Source organism: Muntiacus reevesi, chromosome 16 (genome assembly GCF_963930625.1).
Source record: "Muntiacus reevesi chromosome 16, mMunRee1.1, whole genome shotgun sequence".
NCBI lineage: Eukaryota > Metazoa > Chordata > Mammalia > Artiodactyla > Cervidae > Muntiacus > Muntiacus reevesi.
The window spans coordinates 38,212,601-38,228,562 of record NC_089264.1 but is presented as its reverse complement, the minus strand read 5'-3'; the positions used below and the strand labels follow the sequence as shown (position 1 = coordinate 38,228,562).

The window sequence follows — 15,962 nt, the reverse complement described above, 5'->3', positions numbered from 1 at the left end:
CAATCATTTCCCCAGAAGGAATTGTTGCTGACAAAGCAAGCCATCCAAAAAGAAAATGCTGAGAGCAATTTAAAGCTAGGGTTAGTCTATTATTGCTTAGGAAATCTGTGGTGAAAACATTCTGAAGATTGAGATAGCCATTATTCAGCAAACACATCTTAAACGGAACATATGTCAAATCTCCATGGCATATTATCTGAAGGGACCTCCTCACTCGTGTGAGACTTAAGTAAACACATTAGGAATGTTTAATTACTTTATCTTTTCAGATTACAAATGTACATTATTCTGTGTAGTAGCCTTAATTCTGAAATAGGCAAAATGGGTTTTAACATATTGAATTATGTCAGAAATGCTCCAATGTAGTTTCCTATTGAAGAAATCCTATGGTCAAGGCCTTAGAAGTAAGCAGACTTTCAAAACATGCATAACTGCCCTTAATTTGTTTCATTTACTAGTAATTATTTGACTACTAAATTTCCTCAAAGAAGAACTCTTGTAGAAAGCCGTTGCATCATGAGGCAAATAATCCCTTAAGAAACTTGCTGAATCAATCCAATTTCCAACAAACATAATTCTATTTTGTGTCTTTATAAGCAAGAAGGAGAAAAGATAACATTCTGGAAACAACTCATATTTCAACTTTTTTGCTTAAAAAAAAAACAACAAAAAGAAGTGTATAATGTAGATTATTTAAATTGACATAATTAGTACAGAGAATAATTGGGCTGTGGAAAGAAGGCACCACAGCTTTAAAGTCCCTTAGTAGAAAGGGTAGCAATTACTGAGCTCCTGCCTCTATCTCTTGAACACAAAACATGTGTGGTCTGAGAGAGCTGATGGGCTGAAATTCAGTTCCCCCATTTTTGAGCTGTTTATGCCTGTGGACACAAGGAGCATAAAAACTCACAGGTTTGTCGTGGGACATGAATGAGATATTTCACATAAAGTCCTATGTATAGCACCTGCCATATAATAAGCCCTTAAAACACAATGACTGTTAAGATAACACAAATCTTTGCAAAAAGAAGCAACCAAGCAACCAGCGAGAATAAATACTATAAAAGTTTTACAAGGACTATATAATATTTATATAATTAAAATGCAGACATTTTAAAGAATAGTGAATAATTAGACATTTGTGTCTGTGAAAGAGGCAGAGTATGTGTGTGTGTGTGTGTGTGTGTGTGTGTGTGTGTGTGTCTGTGTGCATGCGCTCATCAATGCAAGCTCACATACACATGATTTTCCTACAGGGGACTTCCCTGGTGGTCCAGGGGTTAAGACTCCATGCTTCCAGTGCAAGGGGCGCAGGTTCAATCCCTGGTCAGGCAAAGAAGACCCCGTGTGTGGCATGGCTCGACCAAAGAAATAAAACGACTAGGTTTTCTTGCAGGGAACCAAAGAACTCTTGATGGGTGAGGATTAACATTCCACTCAGTCAGTGTTATTTCCCTCTTCTGGATGGTATATATTGATATTACCAACCCTTGCCTGAAAGCACCTGTGGAGAAAGGTTCTCTTTGTCATTTCAAAAGCTTTCCATTTTGGTTCTAACTGAGGGGAAAAGAACAACAGAAACAAAGTCCCATTTTGGTTTTGTTAGATTTCATTTTATAATATCTGGGGGGAAGAAATGAATTGAATATGCACATTTTTTTTATTAGCCAAGAATGTGTTCTGCCCTCCATCTCTTTCATGTGGCCACACCAAACCCCAAGATGTGACAGTATACTAATCTCAAACTAATTTCTGGCAACAAAGAGGTACTAGTTTCCTTCCCTGTTCTCTTGTTATCACCTTGATCAAGACCCTCCTAAGGAGGAGCTCTAAATAGCATGCAGTTTCTAAGAAAACCAACAAACTGAAGATGAAGTAAATATCTGTTTAATTTACATACATCAGTAGTGTAACTGATATTAGTCTGGAGAAAGACAAAGCACACTGAATTATACATGTACGTCTAGTTTTCTTTGTAAAAAAAAGTTTTTGGAAAGAAACATCTGCAACTTTACAGGGTACCCTGGGATTTTAATGAAGGAAGAGCACAGTCCACTATAAATTCTATTAATTCTACATTGTAATTTAGCAGCAAACATGTTAACATGGGAACATTAAAGTTATAAAGGAGCTTTATTGTTTGTGAAAAAAAAATCACAGTTCTTGACATTACAGCCTTTTCTCTCCCCTCCCCAACCCCGGTAAAAGGGCAAAAAAAGGTCAAGGAAATATTAATTTGTAAAAGATCTACTTTTCTAGTGTCGATTGCTACACACCATTTCTGTTCTGGGAGGACAGGCTGCAGAGGGGTGCTTCTTTCTGTACAGTGACTGTCCCACGCATAGACTTTACATACCCTCTGCAGGTGTCCTGAATGAGGCCAGTAGGTCAGTGACACCAGCGGTCAGATGTCAAGGTAAACAGATCAACACACATTTATCCCAAGATAACACCCTATGTTAGTACTATTGCCAAAAAAAAAAAAAACCCACAAAAGAATCCTGATTTTTAAGTTTGAAAAATGTACAAAAATATCAGGACAATTATAAATTAATATATATTAAAGCATCGAGAAACAGCAAAAGGATGGCCTAAAATGTTAAGTACAATGTACTTTGATACAATAAATATTTCTCATTGAAACCGAATACTGTATAGGGCTGTTTAGAACTCATAGAAACAAAAATTCATATTATTACTAATTTATTTATCAATAATCTATTGGTTCTTTATCATCTCCTTTGTCATTTATATTACAAAAAATTAATACTGGAAATCGGTAGATAAACACTTTTGTGTGCTTCTCCTGCTAACATGCTGACGTTTAAAAAGAAGATAAAATTTACTTTAGCACTCTCATCTCCTCTCATGAATGGAATCCTGGTCTTCAGGATACCTTATGTTTTGCATAAAATATTTCGCATCCATTCATTCCGGCTGTGAATTCTGGAATTCCATCCATCTGCCTTGCACCCTCACTCACACACGTGTGCTTGGTCAGTCCTCCCTTGTGAACCATGTAGATGAGAACCAGGGCGCAGAGAATTATGCTCTGGGCAACTTCTCATCAGCAGAGAGAACCTTGTCTCTCTCTTGGGTATGTGCTTCTGCTGATCTCCAGCAAATTAAAAGCTGAATCCAAGTTATCATGGTTCGCATTGTTGTTCTAATGCCTTCAGGTGTCATTCTTTATACTTCTCCGCATCGGGGAAGCTTTAGTTCAAGCATTTCTTCTTTTTTTTTTCTAAATGCAGAAAAAAAGTCTTCATTCTCATAATAAAAATAAGTCTGTTCTGTATTTTACAATATATTTCAAATATTTCCACTATGAAGCATTCATGAGTCCAACACAGTCAAGAAGTAGACAACATTTTCCAAAGACCAAAGCTGCTAGGGATGCGTTTAGGAGGCGCAGCGGGTGCAGCCACACTTTACCACCTTCTCCACCTCGTCCACAAACGAGGACCCATCAGTGCATTCGAAAGAGTATTTCCTTCGCTTGCTCCTCAGAGGTCCGCAGCACTGCCCACCTGCACAGCCCCCTCTGCACTCCAACCGAGACACCTTCTTGGTCGTCTGGCAAGCAGCGTAGCCCTGCTGCTTTTGGTAATAATCTCTTATCCGTTCCCCTCGACAAGAGACTTCTAGAAAAGAACAAAAAGCACAGGCAGTGTAAGGGCCTTTGCTGTTAACTTGTGCGAAGTGGCTATGAATCTACTGCTCAATTAGGGAGATGCTGCTTTGGCTTCCGGTTTGTAAGGGCTATTTTCAGCGTTTTGCTCAAATTTGGTATTATAGGCTGGTGGCACAGTCTGCTCTGTTCTTTGCAGAAGACTTCTTCTTGGCGTTTATTCTGAGCAAGTGAATACTCTATACATGGACTATAAAAATACTATGCTTTTGGACCAACAAGAAAATTGGATTCCTAAATCTTCTCTTTTATATAGCAAAAATATACATCTTCTGTTTTTATACTACTAACAGCTGGTTTTGTTTACCACAGGGCACCGTTTCAGAGAGTGTGCAATTTAATTTATTAGACCTAGAGTTTAATACCATTCAATCTGTTACTTAATACAAGTAACATTCCACTAACTTCATAAATCACCCGAATACAAACTAGTTCAAAAAGAGCCATCTGCTAGAAGCCTCCACGGGCACGTTCCTTTCATCTCATCCCCCATATCCACACAACAAAATCTCTGCCAGCTAGAGGTGAAGCACATCCTGATCATGCAGACACAGGAGAAAGAAGTACGTGGGTTGAAATGTCAGCCCATTTCCATCCCTCTCTCCTGCATAATTTGCTCTCTTAAATCAGTTGATTCTAAGGTCAAAGGTGATTTTGTCCTAAAGCTAGAGCAAAATTATTAGCATCTTCTTTTCTGTGCCAGAAGATGAATGAGTGATCTATACAGATGAGAACAGCAGATGAAGGTAAGAAAAGTGAAAATGCTAGTTGCTCAGTCATGTCCCAACTCTTTGCGACCCCGTGGACTATAGCCCGCCAGGCTTCTCTGTTCATGGGATTCTCCAGGCAAGAATATTGGAGTGGGTTGCCATTTCCTTCTCCAGATGATCCTCCTGACCCAGGGATCAAACCTGGATCTCCAGGCTTGCAGGCAGATTTTTTACCATCTGAGCCATTGGTAAGCCCAAAGGTAAGAAGGAATGAAGGGAATGAGCTCCTGCATAACAGAAAAAGGAGCATTTTCATAGCAAATCATGACGTGGGAAGACATGTGAAGGCCGTGTAAAATTCTGACAGTGAAAGTGAAAGTCACTCAGTCGTGTCCGACTCTTTGCGACCCCATGGGCTATACAGTCCATGGAATTCTTCAGGCCAGAATACTGGAGTGGGTAGCCTTTCCCTTCTCCAGGGGGTCTTCCCAACCCAGGGATCAAACCAAGTCTCCTGCATTGCAGGCGGATTCTTTACCAGCTGAGCCACAGGGGAGCCCACCATGGAGGTTTAGTACCTTCCATATCTGTGCCTGCCTTACGCTAGAAAGTAAATCAACAACAGCAACTACAAATAGTGCAAAGAGCTGGCATTTCTCAAGTCACTCTCCTCTCTGTGTGTCTCCCTTTCTCTCTTTTCAAAGATGACGGCCCCTCTTGCTCTGCCAAGAGAGACGGAGGGGCCCAGCTGGCTCGACTTACCTCGATCACAGCTATCCCCGGTGTATCCACTGCTGCATTCACAGTAGGGCTGCCCCAGTCCCGAAAGCCTGCATTTCCCATGCTTGCACTTGATCGCCTGGCATGGGTTGAACAGATCCTCCTCTTCATCACAGAGGACACCCCCATGGCCCTCTAGGCACTTGCAGCTGTAGGAGAACGCATTGATGGGCAGGCAGGTGCCGTGGACACATCTGCAGAGGAGGAGGGATGCAGGGATGGAAACGCGTTAGGCAGAGAGGAGAGGAACGGAGGGAGGGTGATGGAGGGAATGTAAGCGAGACAGTGCTAATGGACCGACTTCTTTCTCTCCCCTCTATCCCCTCCCCCTTTCCTTCTTTCTTTTCTAGGGTATGGGTTTCAGGGTTGGAGCGTGTGGGTTTAACTCCCAAGCAGCCCAAACTCACTTATTTCCGAGACAGGGGTCATTGGTCCTCTGATCGCAGAGGGGCCCTGTCCATCCTTCCTCGCACTCGCAGGTGAAGCCGGCCTGGCTGCTTGCCTGGCATGTGCCGTGGGCACACACCTTCTTGTGGCATGGTTCACAGCCGGGCAGGATGCCAGTCTGCATGGGCACCTTCCGGAAGTCCTGAAGTTCGCTGTTGATGTAAAGGTTCCGGATGCAACCGTGGAAGCTGGTGCCATTCTGCCCAGGGGCCTGGCGCAGAGCTGCGGCCACGTTGTTCTTCCCGGGCATGCCTGGGGAGGGACACCGAGTCAGAAGTCAGGTTCCCTGGGGTTCCTCAGCCAGGGGCCACCCGGACCCTCTTAGCTCTTCCAGTGGGATGGGAGCAGTCTGTGCGACTCTTCTTTCGGAGAACCAAACAGAACAAGCATCCTGTCCTGTGGTTCTCAACCAGGCTGCACATCAGAATCACACTGGATCTTTGAAGAAATACTGATGCTGGGACCTCAGCCCAGACTGATTTGATCAGATTACCTGGGTGGAGTGGGGGAGGGAGAAGGGATGTATGTTTCTTTGTTTTTATTTTTTGGAAGCTGCTCCAGGCAATTCTAATGCACAACTAGAATAAAGACCCTAGGTTCACTGGTGGTCCATTTATAATTTTTAACATTTTGTTTTTAAAAACCTTATATAGAGGCAAATATCTATAAAATCTAAATTCGGGTCACTGTACTTAAAAGTAAGTTTGAGAATGGGAGAGGGATTACTGCTCCTTTACCTCCACACCCAACTCCCAACTTGGACACACACCCCTGAAGCCTAGGGTTTCACAAAGCAGTTTTTATTCCCTGACCAACCCCAGGGCCCAGAGACCTCAGAGGACATGCTCAATGTCACTAGTAAGACTAGGCTAGAATTAGGCTGATAAGACCAACTTCCCTAACCTCAGGCCATAGTTCAGCCCATTGATTTTCAGAGGATGAGCGCTGAGGTTCACAAGGACCATTTGCCCCAGTCCTGACAAACTTCAAGCTGGCAACTAGTCCAGCACAACACTGGCAACGTCCCAAGCTCAGCCACGGATGTCATTGCCGGAAGAACTCACCCTGCTTCCGATCAGGATAGCACCTCATTAACATCTTAATTTTTCCCTTGCTAATTGGGTGAAACATTCATATTCCAAGAAATTGGGGCTATAAAAGAATTCTTCCAAAACCAGAATTTGCAATCGTGTGTGTGTGTATGTGTGTGTGTATGTGTGTGTGTGTATATGTGCTTAGTCGCTCAGTTGTGTCTGACTCTTTGTGACCCCATGGACTGCAGTCCATCAGTCTCCTCTGTCCATGGGATTCTCCAGGCAAGAATATTGGAGTGAGTAGCCTAGCCTTTCTCCAGGGGCTCTCCCCAACCCAGGAATCGAACTGGGGTCTCCTGCAATGCAGGCGGATTCTTTACCAGCTGAGCTACCAGGGAAGCCCCATCTATATCTATACACACACCACACACACACACATATATATGTGTAGTGTGCTAACTTGCTTCAGTCGTGTCTGACTCTTTGCGACCCCATGGACTGTAGCCTGCCAGTCTTCTCTGTCCATGGGATTTCCCCAGGCAAGAATGCTGGAGTGGGTTGCCATGTCCCTCTCCAGGGGATATACATACACACACACATACAAATATATACACACGCATAAATATATACATACACACATACACACACATGTATATTCCACTAGTGACAGTCATCTGGTAACCCTCATTTGGTAAAGCTGAGGAATCTTTCCATGACCTAAGCCAGACCCTGAAATAGTTCCTGAATGGGATCCTACGTGAAGCAGTAGGGGAGGGGATGGAGCCAAGGTCTTCAGAGCAGCTGACATTCTCCCCTGCACTCGACTCTGAGCTAATGGCTGGGGGGCTGACGCTGGGAAAGACCATGGCTCTCACTCTCTAGAAGGTCTGTTGGTTCTAAAGCCCAAGAACCACAGTACTCTCTGGGCCCTGCCGTGTGGTAGCATCTTTTCTCCCATTCCAAGGAGACCCATTCGAGGTCTAGCAGGTACCAAAGTCAGACAGTAGCTTATACAAAACCACTAGGCTAGAGATCAAAGTCTGTATTTTTGGACTGTGTGCATTCGGGCCAGTCATTTCCTCTCCTCTGGGGCTCAGCTTTCTCATCTGTAATGCCCACGGATGCAGAAATACCTAAGACCCACCAGAGGGGGCGCTGTTCAGAAGGAGGCTTCCCAGGCCCCCTTCTTTCCCCACCTGAGATTCTGACCCAGAAGGAAGGGGTGGGCACAGAAACGTAAACATATAGCTCAGGTGAATCTGATGCAAATGGGCCTGGTCACACTTCACCAGGTACTGAATTAGGTGTTGTGGATTGAAAGTCGTGAGTTTAGGTCTTTAGTCTGCCTGTCTGGCCCCGGTAACGGGATTGCTTCCTAGAATGGGGTCAGAAGGACATAATGTTCCATTTCCAGGAGAGCACGAGTAACTGTAAATTTCTTGTTTGGGGGTAAGTTCTTCCTCTTCTTCTCTTTGAAGAGGCTCTGAAACATTATTTATTTAGTTTTCCACATGCTGAGTCTTCTTTGCTGTGTGGGCTTTTCTCTAGTGATGGTGAGCTGGGACTCCTCTCTAGCTGCAGCATGTAGATTTCTCATGGCCGTGGCTTCTCTTGCTGCGGCACATGGGCTCTGGGGCACGCAGGCCTCGGCAGTTGTGGCACATGGGCTCAGGGGTAGCATTTCCCAGGCTCTGGAGCACAGGCTCAATAGTTGTGGTGTATGGGCTTAGTTGCTCCGTGGAATGTGGGATCTTTCCTGACCAAGGATTGAATCTGTTTCCTACACGGCAGGTGAATTCCACTGAGCCTCCAGGGAAGCCTAAGGGGGGTAAGTTCTTCTAATGGAATCATATTCATTCTGCAAAAACATGTGGACTCTAATATCTGTACATTTATGATCCTTTCTTCAGAAGTTAAAAAAGAACTTCTCCCAAAACTATTTCAAGAGTTCACACAACATGCATATATGTGTGTGTAAAGACTAAAATACAGACGCATGAAGTTCCATGGCAGGGAGAAGCAATTAGTAAATGTGTTCCTTCTATTCCCAAAGTTAACAATGACACAGGTCTAGTTTTGATTGTAGTAATTTGTAAATGAAAATGTTGATATATCACACATATAGTTACTTTCGGTAGGATATCATAAAGTCAAGAACTATCATAACTCAACGTTTTCAGGTGCTTGGTAGACTTCTGACCAGAGAACTAAGTTTTAACTGATAAAAACAAAAGTAAGGTCTAGGGATTTTTCCTTCAGCCTTTCCTCTATGCCATGGACCATAGCTTGGATTTACTGTTGATAAACAACAGTCACTTTAGTAGATACCTTTTAGCCTTAACAAGCCCTACATGATTCAGAGTGACAATAAAGGGACCAAGGGTCAACACTGAGGTTTTGTCAACACTGTCCAATGGGGACACTAGGAGAGGATTTGTGCGGAGGGTGCCTCTATGTGTGGGTCTTAAAAAAAAAAAAATCCCGTTAATACAGGTCTTTCCTGTAGTTCAAACAGTAAACAGCTTGCCTGCAATGCAGGACACCGGGATTTGATCCCTGGGTCAGGAAGATCCCCTGGAGAAGGGAATGGCAATCCACTCCAGTATTCTTGCCCAGAGAATCCCATGGACAGGGGAGCCTGCGGGCTACAGTCTATGAGGGCGCAAAGCGTGGGACACAACAAGGCAACTAACACCACACTAATATGTGTTCTGGCTGGACTTTGATACACAAAAACATGAGGATTACATTGTTTTGTTTTACGGAAAGCTTATATCATTGGGTAGCTGAAAACCCAAGGGTGGGGAAAGCTGCCTCCCTGTTTTGCTAGAAAATACTCTTGGAGAGGTTTATAGCATAGAATGTATCACCTTCAGGCTAGCCTCTCTGAGGAGTGTTCCTCTTTGCAGAGGTTGTCTACCTTTCTCTCCTTTGCTAATTCAGCTTCTCCTGCCTTCATCATAAAGAATTCAGTACTGTGGTCTTAGGACTGTATTATATTTTTTAAATGTGAATTACCCTGAGACTCGTCTCTGAGAGGAAAGGAAATGAGCCCAGTGTGCTGTCTGGCAATGAGGCTGGTGGAAAGTGGTTTTCTTCAGGCTTGTGAGGACAGAGGCACTGTCTGCATTCTTCCAGGCCCTCTATCCTTAGAAGGACTGGTAGTGCTGACTTAAAACTCTTCTTTCCCCCTTTTTGAAAAATGTTCTTTTTTAAAAACATGGAATTCTATTTATTTACTTTCTTTGTTGTTTAGTCACTAAGTGATGTCCGACTCTTTGTGACCCCACAAACGGCAGCACGCCAGGCTTCCCTGTCCTTCACTATCTCCTGGAGTTTGCTCAAACTCATGTCCATTGAGTCAGTGATGCCTCCGACCATCTCATCCTCTGCCTCCTCCTTCTCCTCCTGCCCTCAGTCTTTCTCAGCATCAGGGTCTTTTTGCAGTGAGTCGGCTCTTCACATCAGGTGGCCAGAGTATTGAAGCTTCAGCTTCAGCATCAGTCCTACCAATGAATATTCAGTGTTGATTTTCTTTAAGATTGACTAATTTGATCTCCTTGCTGTCCAAAGGACTCTCAAGAGTCTTCTCCAGCACCACAGTTTGAAAGCATCAGTTCTTTGGTGCTCTGCCTTCATTACTTACTTACTGGCCATGCCACGTGGCATGTGGGATCTTAGTTCTCAACCAGGGGTTGAATCCATACCCTCTGCATTGGAAGCACAATCCTAATCACTGCACCACCAGGCTTCTGGCCCAAGCACTCTCATTCCACACTTATTTATTTTTTTAACCACATTCTAAAGGGGTCTTAGAAGATTCAGTGAAAGGATTGCTATTGAAAGTGTAAAAAAAAAAAATCAGGTGAAGGACAAGTTCAGAAACAAACAAAAAGCCACAGAAGTTAGACTGTTTACTTTTCTGCTAAGAAGTTAAAAAGTGAATGTCATTGCAGGTGGCTTTGGGTGCAGACAGACCTGAACTCAAACGAGGTCTCTATCATAGCTTCATAGCTTTGTGAACTTGGACACGTTCTACGGAATCCCTGAGATAATCCCTTAGGGATTATAAAACAAAAAATCATACCGACTTCCTACAGTCTCTGGGGGTAAGACTGTAAAAGAAGCATTGTGCTGAGAACACAGCAGTTGCTCAGCAAATATAATTTCTTTCCTCTCCAACCACAGGTAACATCAGTGACTTTCAACTGCTATTCATTGTAGCAACAATGGAGGCTCTTGCCTGTTAATGAATCCCATAGTGTGATTCCCATGAAGCAAACAGATCAGTCATCTTGCTGCTCAGACTTTATATAAGATACTTTTATTACAATGCATTGTGGTTTCATGAGGATGTGCCTGTCTTTTCCACTCCCCTGGGTACAGAAGGGATGTTCCTTTTCAGTTTTTTATTATTTATGCATCTATTAACTTAGTTATCAGCTTATGGCAGGTGCTCAATAAATCTTTACAGCATTGTACCAAAGACTTTTAACTGCTTTTAAAAAAATTGAAATTCTATAGGAGTGTTCAGATTGTCTACTGCTAAAATTATTAAAATCAGAAGTGCTCTGGAATTACAGAAAATTTTCAAACCTGCTTTTAGGGAAGGCTTTGAGGGATTGGTAAAGTTATGTAGCATCCCAAGGTTGTTCTTGTGAAAATAATTGATGTAAAGTTGAAAGTACCTGTCATGGTGAAGAAATTGGTTACAATGAACCATTCAGGAACTTTGGCTTATTTATCTGCAAAATGAGTTGATTTTATCAGTCAATTTATCTCAGTTCAATGTAATTTAATTTGATGAAACTCAATTCACCATTATATGCTTTCTTGCTCATTTGCTTGAAACTTGAAATTCTATCTCCAGGTTATATCTACTCCTCCAGATTTACGCAAAAGTCAAGGTTTCTCTACTGCGGTTCTTTTTCTCTGTGCTCCTTCAGATCTCTGTCCATCCCCCACCTATTTGCTCATCTGCCTTCTTGTTGCTTAAAAATAATCTTCACTCTGTCTTTTCAAGCCCTAAACCACCTTTTCAACCTTATCTCTTTATCATTCCCCTTAAGGTCTGAGCTCAACAAAAGTACTTCTCATTGCCCCAGTACAATTTGTGAACTTAATTTGTTCACTCATTCATTTGATTTCATTAGTAACTATCCTATCCTGTAGATGAGTTTGCAGCTAGTAGCAAAGACACTCCAGCATAGCGACATCTGACTGAAGCTGGGTGTGGTACCCTCCTTAAGGGAGCTGGGGTGGGTCATGTATTCGTCAGTTTGCATCGAACTTGCTTTCTCATCTTTTTCATTGTCTGATTTGACTTCTAACCAGCTTTCTTTTTCCATACACCAGATCAAATACTTATCTGGTGTGTAAATCAGCTAGCAAGTGATAGACACAAAGAAACATTAATGCCCTTCTCCACCTGACTACATATTTAGTTAGACCCAGGGCCAGCATTACAAAATAGACTCTTACACCCATCTAGGACTCTTTCTTTTCTATCCTTGCTGTCCATCAATGACTGATCAATGACCATGGCACCAGGCATCGACAACTTCAGGATTAGTCTGTGATGAGAATCATGGGGTTTGGGAATCCACAAAATTTGGGAAAGGGCTTACCTCCAACATAGAGAGGGGAGTCAAAATTCAGAGTGGACTGCTTTGACAAGTTGGTAATGATTTTGGGGCTCCCTCCGTCCACTGAGAGGGAGAGACTTTGATCCAGGGCGAGTAGTTCCACAATGTGAAAATTTCCGTCATTGATTGTCTCCACACTAAAACAAAAAACAAAACACAATAAATTAGCTGATTCTCCAGTTATATATTTATTAAATAAAAAGAGCTACAATACAAACTGGACTAAGTTCTTCTGGGGAAAATACACTCTTATCTAACATTAATAAAGATAAGTAGTTGATTTTAAAATGAATATTTTCAGGGAGATACAATCTTTTTTTATTTCTTACATAATATAAAAGTTTTCTTAGGTAATACAAAAGCTCTCCCATTGAGATAGCATTGGTTGCTCAGCTGTGTCGAACACTTTGCGACCCCATGGACTGCAGCCCACCAGGTTCCTCTGTCCATGGGATTCTCCAGGCAAGAATACTGGAGTAGGTTGATATTTCTTTGTCCATGGGATCTTCCCAACCCAGGGATTGGACTCAGGTCACCTGCAATGCAGGTGGATTCTTTACTATCTGAGCCACCAGGAAAGCCCTCCCATTGGGATAAGTGGAAATGAGTACATTTTGTTACTATCTAGTCACAATCTTCTGGTTTTCAGAAATTATAAAATATAATTTATGCATTTTAATATTAGAGTTCCATTTCTTCAGCTGCTATCATTCCAAATTGTGTTCAAGACACAAGGAACCTACAGCTGTGCCAAATATACTCTTTAGGCATTAATGTTAGGGGATCACTGGTCTCTGCACTCTTAAGCACTACACAGTAACACTTACCAGAATCAAACATACACATAAATACAGGAAGAACCAACTTGGTAAGATCACTGTATTTTTTGAAATTTGTTAATTGAAAATATACCCTCATTTTATTTGCAATTTTCAGAAGATTTTTCATCAAAGGATATTACTATGAAGATGATTATGCTCAGTGGAGAGGTCGGAATAGCAGATTAACTGGAATGCTTAACATAGTCATATCTGGAGAATCTAGTGATGATAACGGTTCTTCAGTTTCTCTTCTATAACTTTAAAGGGCCGGGTCTAACAATCATTAGACCACCTTCAATGCCACCTTCTAAAAACTTTGAGAGGGCTTATGGAAATACATAAAATGGACAAAAACAAAGAGATTAAGAATTTTAGGTAAACAGAACATGACAACTGAAAAATGAAGTTGGGTGCAATTTGTAAGTAGGTGCTATAAGGTTTAAAGGTGACCGTTAATCTAGTACAAGTGTTATATCAGGCCAATGAAACAGGACAAACAAAGAAAAAATAGGATTGATAGTGAAAATTAAGGAACAAATATTTGAGATATTGATTGGAAAGACTGGAAAAATGGCTCAAACAGGGAACTATGGGAACATATAATAGGAAGACTGAGAAAACCTAATACTCCCCAAGCAAGGATGCATGCGTGCTCAGCCACTCAGTTGTGTCTGACTCTTTGTGACCCCAGACTGTAGCCCACCAGGTTCCTCTGTACATGGGATTCCCCAGGCAAGAATACTGGAGTGGGTTGCCATTTCCTCTTCTAGGGGATCTTCCCGACCCAGAGACTGAACCTGCATCTCCTGTGGCTTCTGCATTGGCAGGTGGATTCTTTACCATCTGAAACACCCGGGAATCCCTCCCTAAGCAAAATGATTGCTTAAATTTCCAGGCACTGATACTTAAATTTGCAAATAGGTCAAGCCTGGAAAATAACAAAAAAAATGTATTGACATTTCTGTATCGTTAATATCACAGGAGTCTAATCAAATTCCACTGCTTGCCAGCATAGACCAAAATGATTTTTGTGATTTGATAATATAAAACATAATGCACATCTGTGAAAACCCTTGATGTTCTATGGTCTTAAGTAGTTAAAAGAGTCTACATGTATGGGGATTTTGATAAGCTGTTTCAGATATCGTCTTTAAAAAAATAAATGTTAGATATACCAATCAATTTTTTTGCTGCTTACACATTTAATTACCCCAACAAATGACACAACTAAAATCAACAGAGGAAATAATATACGAGGAATACAGGTGGGCTTGCTTCCCCTTGTGGCTCAGCTGGTAAAGAATCCACCTGCAATGTGGGAGACTAGGGTTCGATCCCTGGCTTAGGAAGATCCCCTGGAGATTTCCTGGAGAAGGGAAAGGCTACTCAGTCCAGTATTCTGGCCTAGAGAATTCCACGGACTGTATAGTTCACGGGGTCGCAAAGAGTGGGACACGACTGAGCAAATTTCACTACATGTCCAACTACAGGTGTGCTCAGTCGCATCTACTCATGGCGCCCCCATGGACTGAAGCCTGCCAGGCTTCTCTGTCCATGGGATTCTCCAGGCAAGAATACTGGACTGGGCTCCCATTTGCTCTTCCAGGGGGTATTCCTGGCCCAGGGATCGAACTCATGTCTCCTTCATCTCCACTAGTGATCAGCAGGCAGATTCTTTACCACTGAGCCATCTAGGAAGCCCCATATACAAAGAAAATATTTTCTTAATAAAGTTACATACCAACTGTTAGTGGTCTTAAATATGATTCCTCAAAAGTCATATGCTGAATAGTAATAGCAACTACTAGTTAAACATACAGATTTTGGAGGCAGATAAACCTGGATTTGAATTCTGGTCTTGCATTTATTAAATGTTTAACTTTAGATAAGTTACTTATTGCTAATAAACTTCAGTCATCTCTTCAGTAAATGCTAATAAATATTCCCCATTCCTATGGTTAAACTGAGGTCTATCCCTGTGAAATGATTTTTGGTTTTAATGCAGAGCAAAACATCTAGCCTATAGAAAGTGCAAAGTTAAATGGTATGCATTGGTATCACCATCTGCATCACCATCATCACCATCATTATATAAATAATTGGATACTATTTCAGGATCTTCTTCAAGAAGAAATTCAATTAGCTCAGCTTTATTTTTAACATTAACTGTAAGATGACACTAAAGATTGGTAGAAATATAACAACGCAAGTATACAATGCAAGAAGCACTATTGTTGTTCAGTCGCTCATTTGTGTCCAACTCTTTGCGACCTCATGGACTGCAGCACGTCAGGCTTCCCTGTCCTTCACCATCTCCTGGAGCTTGCTCAAACTCATGTCCATTGAGTCGGTGATGCCATCCAACCATCCCATCCTCTGTCATCCCCTTCTCCTGCCTTCACTCTTTCCCAGCATCAGGGTCTTTTCAAAGGAGTCAGTTCTTTGCATCAGGTGCCAAAGTATTGGAGCTTCAGCTCCAGCATCAGTCCTTCCAGCAAATATTCAGTGTTGATTTCCTTTACAATTGACTGGTTGGATATCCTTGCAGTCTAAGGGACTCTCAAGAGTCTTCTCCAACACCACAGTTCAAAAGCATCAATTCTTTGGCCCTCAGCATTCTTTATGGTCCAACTCTCACATCCATAGATGACTACTGGAAAAATTATAGCTTTGACTACATGGACCTTTGTCTCAAAGTATATGGATCTTTGTTGGCAAAGTAATGTCTTTGCTTTTTAATACACTGTCTAGGTTGGTCATAGCTTTTCTTCCAAGGAGCAAGCGTCTTTTAATTTCATGGCTGCAGTCACCATCTGCAGTGATTTTGGAGCCCA

General features: G+C 42.1%; 1 protein-coding gene across 2 annotated transcripts in view; it reads right to left on the bottom strand.

Annotated features, from left to right (window-relative positions):
* Positions 1-1,873: 1,873 nt before the first annotated feature.
* SLIT2 (slit guidance ligand 2) overlaps positions 1,874-15,962 on the bottom strand; it is a 387,270-nt gene continuing 373,181 nt past the window's right edge. For both annotated transcript variants that reach the window (XM_065907114.1, XM_065907115.1), the window contains 4 exons: positions 12,290-12,444; positions 5,589-5,880; positions 5,164-5,375; positions 1,874-3,644 (listed from right to left, as the gene is read on the bottom strand). In XM_065907114.1, coding sequence (XP_065763186.1) covers positions 3,403-3,644; positions 5,164-5,375; positions 5,589-5,880; positions 12,290-12,444 — 901 coding nt within the window. In that variant the 3' untranslated portion in view covers positions 1,874-3,402. The remainder of the gene's footprint in view (positions 3,645-5,163; positions 5,376-5,588; positions 5,881-12,289; positions 12,445-15,962) is intronic.